Below are 16,035 nucleotides of genomic sequence, written 5' to 3'. Positions count from 1 at the left end.
GGTTACTCTAATAGGAATACATGGAATATAATTAGTTTGCACGTGTTACAAGAGCAAACGCATTAAAGGTCTCTGAAGCTTCTTTGGAAGAAGAAAAGCGCTTGTCGGGGGTTCGTATTGGCAGAGTGGTTTCGTTTTAAGGCACCTGGAGGTTTCTTCATTCATTTCCTTCAATGCATAGTTTTCTCAGGTCCGACCCAGAAGAGCCGCTCAGAGGCAGGCGCGTGGGAGCGCGCGCCACGACGCATCCTCCAAAAACAAAAATTAATATGGAATAAAAAAAATGTCCTCTTGTTTTGGCCGTTGTTGCCTCTCCGGTGTGAAGTCCACGGTGGCAGCAGGGCTCACATCACGCAGGGTTTGATGTCCTGACACACGCTCTGGGGGTGGTGGTGGTGGTGGTGGTGGTAGTAGGAGCCGCCGGCCGAGGGGTGGAAGGAGGAGATGCCGTTAAAGTTCAACACGAAGTCTTTCCTGTCGCACACCGAGGAGTGGCTCTGATAGCGTGGGATCCCCACTGCAGGGGACACGTGACAGACAGGTGAATAAACACGGTGAACACGTTTATATTCGTTATTCTTTATGATCAGTTTTAATTCAGAGCGTGTGAATTCGATTATTCTGCACAAAAAACGGGCTGTAAATGGTAAATATCGTTTGTTTTCACCGTAAATTAATATTTTATGTCAAAAACCTTCGAAAATAAATATAAATGTTTCATAAAGGAGAAAAAACGTGTATTTTCACACTCTCATATACCTTTAAAGGTGAATACCGTGGACGGAGAAGGCCTTGATTTGCAGAAACAATTATTGTTCATGTAAAACACATCATTATATTTATATATTTCATTTACAGTTGTGTTATTTCTTCACATACGAGCAGAACTGAATTATTTAATACTAATATTTGTATTTAACCTTCTGCACACTTGCAATCCTTTCCTATAATTAGCATTTTAAGGGCACCTCATCTTCCCTTTGAGACATTTAAAAAAATAAACTGAATGCTTTTATTTTGATTTATATCCAATAACTGTGATCTGTATGACTATTTTCCATATTCCCTGGATATTCCCCGGGTCCAGAGAGAATATTTAAACGGGACTCAGTGACCGTCATCTTGTGTCTGAGTGAGCCTCTATTTCCAGCAAGAGAAAAATAAACGGGGAGGCTTCGTCAAGGTCATAAGGACTCCAGATGTGACTGTTTTTCAGGGGAAGACAGCGGGCTTTATCCTCCGGCCCGCGGCTCGCTGCCCCGCGTCCGTTTACACACACACACACACACACACACACACACACACAGACACACACACAGACACACACACACACACACACACACACACACACACACACACACACACACACACACACACACACACACACACACACACACACACACACACACACCTCTATCCTCCGTACAGGCTCAATTAAGACGCTGCGTAAAAGTTTAACAAGGCCTTCCGTCTCTCGTGGATACTCGGTGGTGAGCTGAAAGCCTCCGCCGGTGTGGTCCGACCTGCACAGCCTTTGTTTGGTTAACCTCTGGGACCCTTTCGGGCTCCAGCGTGGGTTCCTCGCCTCGGTGAAATCCCCAGACTTTAGTAAAGCCTCGGTGTGTTTTGTTAGAGCAAATGAGCGTAAACCGGGGAGGTGAATTAAGAACGCGAGCACAAAATCCATGTTTTTCTTAATCTGTTTATGAGTGAAAATATCCCGTGAGCTCTTGTACAGATGGGACTCAGAAAACCACGCTCACCGTGGATTAAAGAGACATTTATTGCGCATTAGCAGCTCTTAGAACCCGAACATTATTGATTTATTGGCCCTCAAATCATTTTAAAAACTAATATAATTTGACAGAACCAGGTTTAGACCAGTGTGTGGCCTATGTGGGTTGTATTATTCAATAAAAACGAGTTAGACAATTGTTAAATAATTGTGTCAAACACATAATCTGGGGAAATACAATTAAACTATATATTAAATGATATATCATATAATTAAAGCTGATAAATAAAATGATATCTTTATTTGTATTACTCGCCTTGGATGACTCCGCTTTGGTATAATTTGCCCTTCAAAGTAAACGTGACAATCCTGATTTTAAACATTAGTTCTATTTATAAAAATACATATTTTAATAATTGTAATAATAATATTTAGAATGCGTCACAGGCCTCTGCTGCAAAGACACAGTGTCGCATATTACAGCGTCCTTCAGGTGATTTGGACATGCTGTGAGGATTATTATCATGTGTTTTTATTTATTAATTATTTTGATAACCCCCAAATATATGAGACGGGGTTGAAGGCCCCCTGTGGGAGCCATGAGCTAAGATGAAGAACCCAGAAGAGGAATGAGTTCGTACCTGATAGGTCGCTGCTGTGGCTGTCCCTGCCGTTCTGGTGAAGATAGCTCTGCTCCAGGGAGTAAGGCGACATGCCGGAGTGTAAACCAGAGGACGCGGGGCTGCTGGAGGTTAGAGGCTGCTGTTTGATGTAGGGGGACCCGCCGGAGGACGCCCAGTGTGCGGATGTACTGGCGTACGGAGAGTGGCCGTCCAGCGCGCTGGCCATGGCTGGAGAGGACGGTACGGGGCTGCTGCTGCTGTCCGGCCCGTACTCCCCGTTAGACGGCACAGGACAGCTCGCCATGTAAGTGGAACCGGGGCTCGGGGACATGTGGGGTACGTGGTGGCCGCCGCTCAGCCCGTCATACCCCCCGGCCATTGAATTGCTCATCATGTCCAAGTTGTAGCTGTTGCTGTGACAGGCGAGAGAGGCGGATGGAGCTTGGAAGTCAAAACTCTGCGGGAGAATGGAAGTGCCGAAGCCTATGCCGTTCATCATCCGATACATGGGCTTCAGAGCTTGACATTTCCTTCTGAAGCCTCTGGGTCTGCGACGAAACGAGCCTTCCTCGAACATGAACTCACTGCCCGGGTCGATGGTCCAGTAGTGGCCTTTCCCCGGCCGGCCCAGCCCTTTGGGCAGCTTGATGAAGCACTCGTTCAGCGAAAGATTATGCCGGACCGAGTTCTTCCAGCCCTGATATGAGCCCCTGAAGAACGGGAAGCGAGCCTGGAGGAACTGGTAGATCTCACTGAGTGTCAGTCGTTTGGTGGGGGAGCTCTGTATTGCCATAACGATGAGAGCGATGTAGGAGTACGGCGGCTTTTCCGGTCGCCGTAAACCGGAGCTCGTCTTTTTGCCTTTAATGGCGGTGGGCGAACTTTCCGTGGCGGCTTGTGGGCTCAGCATGGCGGGGTGCAGGGCGCCAGACACCGGGCTGGATCTCAGAGGAGGCGGAGGGTCCAGCTGCTGCTGAGGGGTCTCGGTCGTCATGTCAGCTCTGACGTACGACTGGCGTAGAGTGAAGAGAGGGAGGGAGAAGAGACGAGCCGCGAGATGTTTCAAAAGAGAAATAAATGGGGATCCAGCGGTCAGTGTCCTTGCATGTGAGCGTTACGCCGCCAGTGGTCCTCACAATCCCAGCGCAAAATGGAGTGAAATCTGTCTCCAGTTACGCACGACTCTCCCGTTACGCACGGTGCTCTCTTGACGCATGCAGAACGCACGGCGAGTACGCACTGACAGAGAGAGGAAGAGGAAGAGAGAGTGGGGGGAGCTGTTATCCACTGGAGACTGAGTGTCCAGGGCTTCAGCTCGACACAGGGGGCTCTACTGGGTGTCACAGCGGCGCTAAGTGGTGCAGCTTGGCGCGCCGGGTGGTCATCAACCGCCTTAATAATCCCTCAAGTGGAGGAAACACGAAAACCCCTCGACTTATTGCGCGCAACAGTCCAGCCAAACAAAGCTCGACCACCTATCATTTCATAAATCTTTCTTCCCTCTGCGAGAGCCCCCACCACTCCCACCCCCACCGCTTCTCCTCATCCGCACTCTGCGCCTGCAAATCTCCCTGAAATCAGTGACGAATAGAGCCCCCCCCCCTCTTACCCCACCCTCTTGCCAAATCTGGCCCAAGTCCACTTACCGTTCTCAACAGCGTTAAAGCCCCTCATTCTCTCCTCTCCTCGTCTTCTCTCTTACCCTCCCACCCCCCTCTCTCCAAATTCGGACTACACGCAATTAAGCCATCTATCAAACCTCCCCCAGACATCCCAATCAACAGCGCCACACGCCAGACGCACAAGTTAAAAAACGAGCCTTTCCCCCCCTCTGGTCCTGCACGTATGAAGCTGTGATTTCAGCCCGATGTGCCACAGATCATACATTTTCCTGACACGAATAAACCACCACAATATGTGCACCAAAAAAATGTCCAGCTCGCAATTGGCACCAGGATGAGCCAAATCATTCACTTGGGGCTACAGATGCTATCTGTGGCAGATAATACACAAACGCATCGCTGTGAAGCAATAAAAAAAAAACGCACCATCTTGTATTATTTGTATTATTTTGCTCATAATTTCCTCCCAAACCGGTCCAGAGGATAACAAAAACAAACTGTCGCGGTGCCGGGCTGGGGCGAGGAGTGTGAGAGATGGAGAGGTGGTGGTCTTTACCGTGCGTGTGTAAGCGGGGGGTTGCACTGAGTAAATGACTTTGACATGAGTGGAAGCAGGCTTTTTCCATCAAGCCCGGCCCTGGATACCACACACAGCGCGCCAGTGTCAGCTTACCGCCCCGGGCCAGAGCCGGTCCCCTGGGCCCCCGCGTTCATTAGAGAGAGAAAAGCGAAATTAGGCGAGCGGGCGTCGACAGTTTCCTCCCCTATGGAGACATCACACACAGATTTGTCCAACATGATGGAGTTCTATATCCCATAAAGGTAATATCAACATCCGTGCTGCGACCGAGATCATTGAAGAAAAGAGGGAAACACATTTTGTGGCTGTCGCTAAACCCAGAGCTCGCATGTGCGTCACGATGTCTTTTTATTCTGCCTTTTCATTTTCACTCACGCGTGGATAATATTTCAGGGCTCTTTCAGATCCATTTGATTGCGTCCTGTCTTTCCCACAGGCCCGCGATGACGACGATGATGTTTGCGGGACATCAAACACACCGCAACACTATCGGCGGAAACTTTGCAGAAAGAGAAAATAAAAATCCATATTTTCGCATTTTCTCTCACACACTCGAATCTATTTGTGCGCACGTGTTTGCCGACACAACCTTTTAAAGTTTAGATAGTCTGGAACATCTCCAAACAATAACCAACAGCGGTAACCTTTGCACTCCGCACAACAAAGGATGTGCGGATAAAATCATTTTTCCACCGTGACACGCAGCGCGGCTCGGAGCTTAAACGGCCCCACAAATTTCCTGCGACATCAAAACTTCGGACCCCCGCCGAGATCAGGATGCCTCGGCTGCAGAGGGGGATCTTTGTTCTGGGAGCGCTTTGAAGACGCCGGAGCTCCGGCTTTCTCTTTACGCACCGAGATTATATGAGCTCCTAATTTAGCCTTTTTTGGAAGTATCAAGTGATCTGCGGCCGCCGCGAACGCGACTCAGAGGTGTTTTGGATAGAGGAGCTCGCCTTTGGAGTCCAGTCACGGCCGGAGGCCCACATGAGCCCGGTGCCGACACAATGAGGCCTTCTGTTTGTTTTCATGTTTAGGCTGAAATCTGTTCTTCATCCTCCGTGAAATATTAGGTGGATATGATATGAGGGAGTGTTTACGGGGCTGTCTGACCCCAGGTGACCTACTTCAGGACAGTTTGAATTAAAAATCATTATTATACATATTTAAATTAATAAAACCACGAGGGACTTTTATTTATAATTAAATAACAATCAACAAATATTCAGAAACACGTTTATAATACATGCCCCAAATAAAACATCTTTATAAATAATAATAATAATAACAATAATAATAATAATAATAACAATACTACTACTACTACTACTACTACTGCTACTACGACTACTGCTAATAATAATAATAATAATAATAATAATAATAATAACAATACTACTGCTACTACTACTACTGCTACTACTACTACTGCTAATAATAATAATAATAATAATAATAATAATAATAATAATTAGGGCTGTCCTAAATGCCCCATGTTTTATTGTTTTTATATATTAAATGTGCCTTTAATAAAACACAATTCCTTATATAAAACCATGACAAACACTGAGTTCAGCTCCTTGTTTCGTGGTAACGCAGCCTTATATCCCCTTGGCTGTTCTCCTGATGGCCGCTCCGCCTGTGTTTCCTGTGGCGGTGCCGGCAGCTTCAGAGCGGCCTCTCCGGGACTCTGGGAGGTCAGGCGCGGTTCAGTTTGCCGGAGTGACAGACTGTTTGGACTTCCTAACATTGTGCCTGCCTTAAAGTTTGATTTCATAACACAGTGGGCCTTTATTCCTCCAGGCTGCCAGGCCCGAGTTCCTGCTCGGGCAGCGGGGTGATGTGGTGGACCGGGTCGAGACAGGCACCGAATGCAGAGAGAGGCTGTTTACACATGTGAAGGATGCGCGTCATGACAGCGAGGATGTTAACAAATGTAGGGGGGTACTGAGGACTGCAGCCACGCCACAGCCCCACACACAGACATGACAGGTGTGCTGTTCTGGCGTTTCACCTGCAGGTTGCAGCATTGTCCCTGGAAACAGGAGCAGGCCTCACCTGTCACCTGTCAGACCGCTCAGTGCGCAGCACACCACGCGCCTCAGCGTCTGCTGCACAGCCTCAACATGAACGCGTATAACCATCAGGAGGGGCACGTGAGATGTAGAGTACAGACCTGACCAGTGTGTAGTCACTGTAAAGGTGTTATTAAAACATAATCTAACACGGTAGATAGAAAGATACATGCAGTGACAAACATAAAGGTTTTATATAATATTTAGTGTTGATTCGTTTTGACGCATCCACCTGCGAGAAGAGTCCAAAACTCCAGTATGAGGCTCAAATATTTTCTAATGTATTATATTATAAGAACGGAGGATATGTTACTTAAAATCATATATATTAAACTGCAAAACAAACAAACAAACAAACAAACAAACCCATTTAGTCACTGAGTGGCATCAGTCTGTTGGAGAACAGGAAAGCAATTCAAGTCAAAAGCAGCTGGACTTGGTTCTTTGTCAGGAAGACGTTTCACCTCTCATCCAAGAGGCTTCATCAGTTCATGTACGCATCTGACCAGGCTGGGACTGGACCAGGACCAGGCTGGGACTGGACCAGGACCAGGACCAGGACCAGGCTGGGACTGGACCAGGACCAGGACCAGGACCAGGCCCAGGACCAGGCTGGGACTGGTCCTCACAGGTTACACATTTGAAAATCACTTCTCATCTTTGCAGTATATTCATCTGGATTCATGACTGCATAGATGCCAAAGTGAGCGTGTTATTTAGCAGGCATAGTTTTGGAGGACAACTCTCTATTGAGGACTAAGTCTTTATTCGATGTTATACAGAAATGTTTTACAGAATTCTCTGAGGACATTGAGAATATTAGAGTGATGCCAGCTTAACGTTAGGAAAACGGTGCCGGGGTCATAAAGTGTTTTTTACATGTTGCATTTAGAATTTTGTTCTTATTAATTTAGAACTTCGAGACTTTGCATCAACAATGCTTGGTCGATGGGTCTGGGGGTCTGGGGGTCTGGGGGTCTGGGGGCTGGGGGCTGGGGTCTGGGTTTCTGGGGTCTGGGGGTCTGGGGGTCTGGGGGTCTGGGCTCTGGGCTCTGGGTTTCTGGGGTTTGGGGGTATGGGGGTCTGGGGTTTAGGGGTCTGGGGGTCTGTTTCAGGACCGCGGAGAGCAACTGCAACCTCCTCCGGACACTCCGCCGTGAACAGCCGGCGGGACTGTGTGAGCATATTGTTGAAGATAATATTGTGTGTGTGTGTGTGTGTGTGTGTGTGTGTGTGTGTGTGTGTGTGTGTGTGTGTGTGTGTGTGTGTGTGTGTGTGTGTGTGTGTGTGTGTGTGTGTGTGTGTGTGTGTGTGTGTGTGTGTGTGTTTACATGTGATGGAGCCCTGCAGACCCGCTTCTTTATCTTTGCTCTGTCTCTTGTTTATCGTCAGTTTAGGAAAACACTGATCTGCACTGAGAACCGATCAAATGCACCAAATAATGTTCATATTTTTTAATAAACTATGCGTTTTAATTTGAGAAACAGTGCAAATATTAATATCAATGCACTGCTCGTGTAAAAATGTATCAAAATATAATAATAACAACAATAATCATAGTAATTTAAATAAAACGTGCTTCATTTATAACGAGTTCTCCTCGATATATATATATTTATGCAAATGAAATATAAAAAAAGTTGGTGTTTATTTTAGGAAGTAAACCTTTTTGTGGCAGATTTAATGTGCAGAGCAGGAGACTGAGTGTTTTGATTTAAATATTATTATGTTATTGTCATAAAAATGTTTCATCTCAACGGTATTTTGGGGTCTCACGCGTCCACGTGGGCTGGATATGTATGCGCACGACACCAAATACCACAACAATAATTACAACAGCAGTGTTTTTAGGTTTAATATGCACATTTATTTACTGTTTACCATAATTCTGATATCTCAATAGACTTTCTATGTCAATAAGCTGCAACCGGCCAATATTTATATAGAAATCAGTGTGAGAGGACTCTGAATGTAATGGTGTTATTATGATTTCGATGATTATGATTTAGAGTTTAATTTTCAACACATTATTGACCAACAACTCTCCTGTTTGCCTCGCGCAGAGCTCTCTCCTGTTGAACAGGTGTAAGGGCCCGTTCCCTCCCGCCCCCGCTGCTCCGTACACCTGCTCCTGATCACACACACGCACACACACACACATACACACACACACACACACACACACACACACACACACACACACACACACACACACACACACACACACACACACACACACACACACTGTGTCTTTTATGTCTGTAATGAAGAACTCATTGAACATCAGGGTCCCATTTGCTTCACGTTTTTATTCATAAAAATACCAGCATGCATGAATCAATCTCAGGAAAACATCGGGCCTTTCCGTGCGTTTCTAGTGCAGCCACGTCTTTCTCATCATCGCAGCTCAGTCAGTATTTTTTTTTCTTAATATATACAACAATATTTTATACAGCAGGTCATACAAAACATGAAAATATAAATAGACGAATAGTTGTTTTCTTTTGACAAGGCGCTTTCTTGCCGGCGTACAGTGGAAATGACCAATGAACCATGGGTACACGAAGACACACACACTCTCTAACCATCTCTAACACACACACACATGCGCCCACACACATACACACACACACACGCACACGCAGTGGAATGTCCTGCGATGACAGCAGCTCCGTGCTGAGTCACCACACAGTTAAATCTATTATTAACACGTACTGTTTGTTTTTTGTTTCACTGCAGAATGACGCACAGTACAGACAGAGTCCCGAACAGATATAAGCACTGAAGAAAAGAGCGCCCTGAAAAGTGCACATCATGAGTTTAAACATACAAGTCTGACAGCAGTCCCGGGGCTTCATGAGAGCAGGGAGTCTATATGGAACCCCCGCGCCTTGTTGGGCATCTTGAGCGCGGCCTCAGGCGCGGCCGTGCCCGGTGCTGTGTGCTGGAGGTATGTGAGTGCATCCCTGCTGGGCTCTGTGCTGCTGTACCCCCCCTCTGACAGGTACGTGTGCTGTGCCGGGAAGCTCAGAGCGTAAGGCACTATGTGGGCCCCTGGGGGCCAGTAGAGCCGGGGGGCGTGAGTCTCCGCGTCAACGTGGCTGTCCTCCCTGCGTATGAAGGGTGTGCTGAGGATGCTGTCGATGGCGAAGGAGCTGGAGAACTTGGCCCCCGCCCTCTCCTCCGGGGCGGGGAGGCGGGTGTCCTCGCTCAGGATGTCCGGGCTCTCCCGGTCCTTCGCAGACCTCTTGGCGATGCGCTTCCTCCTGCGGCGGAACACCCCGTCGGCGAAGGTGTACTCGCTGTGCGGGTTTAGCATCCAGTAGTTGTCCTTTCCCCAGGGCCTGGACGGGTCACGCAGCACTTTGAGGAAGCAGTCGTTGAGTGACAGGTTGTGGCGCACGGAGTTCCTCCAGCCGGTGTAGCTGCCGCGGAAAAACGGGAACTTCTTCATCAGGTAGTCGTTGATCTCTGCCAGAGTGAGGCGGCCGCTGCTGGACTCCCGGATGGCCATGGCGATGAGGGCGATGTAGGAGTAAGGGGGTTTGGGTCTGCGGGTGTAGGGCTTCCCCTTGCTGCCGTCGCCGCTCTGAGCGACAGGTGCCGGGCTGTTGGCCACGCAGTCCCCGTCCGACCCCAGCTCGTCCCCGGATAGAGGAGACGGGATCCCCCCCTCCGCGTCCATGCACAACTCCAGCGGCTTCTGTGCGAAGTGGTGCGCAGAGAAAACTTCAAGTTTCATTTTCTCCCCAAAAACGAGGATGATCTTCTCCCACAAGTGTTTCCTCCCGGCGCAGACGCGTCTCAGCTGAGCAGCGGAGCAGGTGTAGCAGTCCTGACAGCACGAACGTCTCTGCGTGTGTGTTTGTGTGTTGTAGAGGCTCGTCTGATGCGCTGGAGGCAGTCTGAGCCTCAGTCTGGAGCAGCAGAGTACTGATCTGTCTCCGGAGACACGCTTGTCTTGCTATAATATAATGCCTCGGCGAGGGACGGCCCAGAGGCGGGGTTTCCAGCCCAATCCATTGAAGCGATTGAGTGATTTAGTGTATGTTTACAATTGGACGCTACCGTGCCACGCCAGGGAGGGGGGGGGGGGGGGGGTGCGAGGGAGAGAGGCCAGAGAGGGAGGGCAGGTATGATATATAATGAGTTTGAGATGAGATCGATCCATCCATCTATCCGTCTATCACTTTTTCCCCCAAACAAAGCACTTTCTACCTTTTAAATTCAATTTGTATTCATCAAAAACTTGTATTACTTCCCCCTTTCTTATGTGAATTCCGGGTTCAGTGAAAATGCATTCAATTTTAATTCAAATTCAATTTATATATTTGTTTTTCTCCTGAAAAACAGAACATCTGATAGCGTCAATTAGACTTTAGGTTGCACATTTTTGCGCACAGTATCAAAGCCTTCGGGGAGTGTTGCAAATATGTAAATTGATAAGGAAATCACCGAACTGGCAGCAGAGTAAATGGAGACACAGACGAGGCTGTTGACTGCGGTTCACTTGCACTTCACAACCTGTTATTCCCTCCATCGGCGCTCCGGCGGAACGGGGAAGTAACGCGGGCGCGCACCAGAAATAAAAGAGATCGGTTTGGACGAGTTCCACATGTCTCAGTGAGTGAAATGCAAAGTTGTCAGGTTGAATAACAGGATGAGGGAATAAAAAGCAGAACGGTTGCCTGCGGAGGTCATGTGGAGTTCAGAGGACCATCATCGCACCTGCACACAGAACCACTGAAGCGGCAGAAGCCTGGAAACCACGATGGTCTGGGTTTAAAGTGGGGATGCAACTGAGCGGAGGGAGGGAGGGAGGGAGGGGGACGGTGTCTGCCTCTCACAACATCACACTGTTGATGTTCAGGGGAATCCCAATGACCCTGACATGAATACTGATGTACTGTTTACTGACTGGAAGTTTTCTGATCTTAAAGTTGCATTTAGGGTTTTATAGTTTAACAAAAGCACCCAGTTTGAGTCCTATACAGTCCAAAATTATAATATAAAGAATATTCTTGCGCAATTGAGTTCACCAGGGTCATATCATAGCAGCCTCAGTGGAAGTTATGTGAGTCTCATACTGTCTAATGAGAGCCAGGGCTGGAGCCAGAGATTTCCTGGTCCTCATCATTGCAGGGGAGGCTCTGGTTATTATTCCTGTGAGGCTGCAGGTCCACTGACGCTGACCCGGTCCTGGTTCTGTGCAGAAAATAACCAAATCCGTATGAACTGGGGCATATAAAACAAATACATTCAACCAATAACCAGAGAGTCTCGGCGTCTGTGACTTAAACTTCCAAACATTTCATACTGTAACGTGTTGCTCGTTAAATTCACATCATTCACAACTGCTTAAAAACTGAAAACTAATGCAGTAAACCAGACTCATTTTAAAGTCTTTCCAACATCGGCGCCTCCTGGTGAAAGTGGCAGACACACAGCGGTGCATGCGTGGGATTGCATGGTTATAAAATCTACACAAAGATTACATCACTTTTTACTGCAGCTGTACAGCATTTTCTATTTATTTATTTATTTTTACGTCAGAATGATAAAAAAAAAAAATGATACACCCGCATAAAAAAGTCCACACGCTGTGGCTTTAAAGTGTCAAGAGTTCTGGCTGGATGAGGCTTGCTGCTGCTGGCCGACTGTCAGAAATAATATAACGCTGTTCACGTGTGTGTGAAGAGATACTGAAACCATAAGGAACGACTTATTCTACTCACCGGAGTTTTAATAATCCCACAAGAAACATAACCAAGTGCATTTTTAATGACTGCAAGAAAGACAATAAATGAACTGAAAGGTGTGAGAACAGTTTCCTTATTGTAGGCAAACCTCTCACTTCTGTGGGATCCCCCCCTACTGGTGACTTGGTGTAGTTTACCGGCTCAAAGAGAAGCAAAAAAGGTTACGAATATGAGGAGAATTCTTCCTTTTTTGGCAGCTTTTCAAGCCTTTTATCAGATAGGACAGACAGGAAATAGGGTGAGAGAGAGAGAGAGGGGGACATGCAGCAAAGGGACTCAGGTCAGGGTCGAACCCGGGGCTGCTGCCTCAAGGACTTTCCGCCTCTTTACATGGGGTAACTCCGCACATCACTGCAACACAGGTTTAGTGACTTTAAGTTAAATTCTGGTGTAAAATCTTCCTTGGGACTTCTTTGGTGAATGCACTCATCAAATAAGCCATTGAGATCATTTTTTTCTTGTAACAACTATTAATGGAAACATCCGGTAGAGTCGCTAACAGTCTGACGTGGCTAACACTGATTAGCTCGGGGCAGTACGGTGAAGGCATTCAAACGTCTTTTAACCACTAATACTGCTGAAAATAACAGCAAACCTCTGCAGCAGCATGAGAAGAGTCCCTACACACAGAACAAAGCACCAACAACGTAGTTAGTGAAGCCAGAGTTTATTAAAAGAGTGTTTTAAAGACTTACCTACTGGCCCCTGTACCAGCTCCTCTCATAGTAAAGTCCATTCAAGTGGATTACCAAAGTCAATCCCAAAGAAAGGAGCCCATTGGTGCTTTGTTTTGTGTGTAGGGACTCTTCTCATGCTGCTGCAGAGGTTTGCTGTTATTTTCAGCAGTATTAGTGGTTAAAAAAGATGTTTGAATGCCTTCACTGTACTGCCCCCAGCTAATCAGTGTCTGGCTGTTGGCGGCTCTACTGAATTTCTCTGTTAAAAGTTCATACACAAAAGAAAATTGTCTCAATGGCTTATTTGTTAAGTGTATTTGCCGAAAAAGACCCTGGGATGATTTCACTTTAACCATTTTGACACGCTGACCATTTCATATCTTTGCCATAAATCAATGCTACATCACACTTGCCCGCAGATGTTTAATCAAATATAGGGATAGGTAAGCTAGCACCTGTAGGGCGTGTAGCTTCCCTAACAGGTTTAAAGTAAACTGACGTCCATGCTACCTGTAAAGCAAATGTCTGTTTGTCCCACTTACTCTTCTCCTGTCAGCAGCATTCAGCCAGCTGATGGCACAGACAGAGGCTGGAGAGGTAACATGAGTTATGAGCTTGGCCTCGGGCCAGTCATAATCATTAAACTGTCTCCTGCGGCACTCCTTCTATCTCAGCTGCTCGGACTTTGCTGGGACCTGAACAACTTACTGTAAGTTCAACCCTGTATACATACTTATGTGTGTGTGTGTGTGTGTGTGTGCACCTACACAGTGTTTATGACAAGATTTATAGTGTCCCGGTAATGAAATTTGGGACTTATATGAAACAAAAACCATATGAAAGACCCTTAAAGGATTTCACAATGATACCCCAGGATATAAGATAAGATTAATGTAAACTACCAGTCTGTTCCCGTCAGCACGGAGATATAAATCTCCGTATGGCATCCCGAGCAGTTTGGATGTCTGCATGTTTAAATTTTACCACCTAATTATCACCTTGGCTGTACATGACAGGCATGATTAAAGATCTCGGAGTACCCAGAGCCGTTGGTGCGTGCGTAAGTGTGTGAAAGCAGCAGAAATCGGAGGGTAAATAGATTAATTACATGTACATCTGCTTGAAGTGTGTGTCGGTTTTTCCAGTCGTGCTAATGAAAGACCCGCTGACAGCTCCTTTTTTATGAAACAAAGTTCAGTTGTCACCGTTTTCTGTTTTGGGAGTAGAAAAGGAACAGATATGTACGTGTAATGAGTAACTTTATCTGAATCAGCTAAAATCAGTTTACTGTCGGCTGCTGTAAATGTACATTCAAACTCCTCATGGGGTTCAGTTGGTGTTTGGCTCCTCTGTTAGCCTGTTAATGTGTGTACGCACGTCTGCACCGATCAGTCTAAGGCCGTCTGACTAAAGAAACATGTCGTATTTGACATAGAAGTTTACTCTTGATCTTAGAAATGGTTGTGCGTTATCAACGGTGCAGAGCAAAATGCTTCTGGACGCAATTCAATAGACGTGCATCCAATCAGAGCAGCAATACGGAGACGTTTGGTCCATTTTGAAGCATTGTGTCACAAACTTTCTCACACTACAGCTAAATGATACACAAACATACATTCCATTTTTCATACAGTCTGTGGTACGAGTACATGCTGCTTTGCAATGTAAACATATCCAGCCTTTAAATGTGCAACGCTGACATTCTCTGTGAAGTGAAGGAGGGTCTCGGCCGTGCTTTGTCTCCAAACCTAAAGGATCTCGGGGACATGAAGAAATCATAAGTCTGGAGTCCGCTCTAATATCAGAAACTCTGTTGTAGCTGTGACGGGAGAAAGGATGTGAGAGACACCAAAGGTCGTCAGACATCCTCTGATCAAATTTAGATTTGGGAAGCGGCTTCCTCCTCTCACCAGGACACCGCTGCAGCAGCTGGAGAGTTAAAAACCAAAAATGTTTTTGCTGAAACTCAGGAGGCCCACCGCTGTGAGCCTAAAACCAGAGCTGAGGAAAAGCAGCGGCGTGCGTGCTATCATTATCACCGCCACTGTACGACGCAAAGAGAATTTTACACCGCCGGGGTGGTGCTAGGTGTGCCTGCCTTTGTGCATTTTTCTTCTTTGCAGAAGTGTGATGAGGCCGTATTTGATTTCAGGTACTCTGCCAAGACGACTACGCACACCTGTGCTGATGTAATTCAGTGTGAAAGGCAGCACACCTGTTTGCAGTTTTAATCTTCTGCATGGTAATTTAAAATCAAGAGGAAGAGAGACAATTTCCCCACGGGGATCAATAAAGTATCGTATTGTCATTCCTCTCCGGACATTTGAGCTTATTTCAGAGCATTGCATCACTTGAGAAGGTCAGGATCATCTTCTACCTTTAGGTTCTAGTGGAAAAATGATACATTTAATGAAGTAAAACGACTTTGATTGCAAGGTCATCGAGGTCGGAAGAGTCAAGTATGCTCCACAGTGAGACTGTTGACACACATCAGGCTTATACAACCTGTTAACGTGTCTCTTCTAAAATTGGCACCTTGTTGTTTTAGCTTACCTATTGACATTTAAAGTGTCTCCTTTGAGCGAGAGGAGAAATCTCTTTTAAGTGCTGACACAAGTGGAATTCCAGTAATGTAAATTCATCTGGTGAATCCTTCGCTGCTCCAAAAATAGCCCCACCTCTCCGGCGGTCTGCGCTCACACGCTAACCCTTGTCTTCTTTTTTTTTTTTTGCTTTCTTCTCAGCGAGCGAAGGGTGTCCAGCCCCCATGTCTTTGTATAAACAAAGTGCAGGCTGTGGGTGAGCGGGGCAGGGGAGGAACGGCAACAAGAAGCGCTGCGTGGCTGAGATTCCCAAGATTCCCCGCGGCAGATTTAGTCTCTGACAGAGGCCGCTGATAGTTGACATGCTTCATTTGGGGCGCGCAGGTAGGTACTGCAGTGTGTCTACTTCACAGCCAACACA

At 46.7% G+C, this 16,035-nt stretch overlaps 2 protein-coding genes across 2 annotated transcripts; both read right to left on the bottom strand.

Annotated features, from left to right (window-relative positions):
• Positions 1-344: 344 nt before the first annotated feature.
• Positions 345-3,352, bottom strand: foxf2b (forkhead box F2b; the record flags this gene model as incomplete). Its single annotated transcript, XM_083911549.1, has 2 exons — positions 345-517; positions 2,377-3,352. The coding sequence occupies 2 exons, from the start codon at positions 3,350-3,352 to the stop codon at positions 345-347; spliced, it is 1,149 nt and encodes a 382-aa protein (XP_083767675.1).
• Positions 3,353-8,931: 5,579 nt separating this feature from the next.
• On the bottom strand, positions 8,932-10,566 carry foxq1b (forkhead box Q1b). Its single transcript, XM_083940341.1, has one exon. It carries the CDS (start codon positions 10,375-10,377, stop codon positions 9,490-9,492), a length of 888 nt encoding a protein of 295 aa, XP_083796467.1. The 5' UTR covers positions 10,378-10,566; the 3' UTR covers positions 8,932-9,489.
• Positions 10,567-16,035: the final 5,469 nt, after the last annotated feature.

This window comes from Echiichthys vipera, assembly GCF_963691815.1.
Source record: "Echiichthys vipera genome assembly, chromosome: 3".
In the NCBI taxonomy this organism is placed as follows: Eukaryota; Metazoa; Chordata; class Actinopteri; order Perciformes; family Trachinidae; genus Echiichthys; species Echiichthys vipera.
This window is presented reverse-complemented; position numbering and strand designations above follow the sequence as displayed.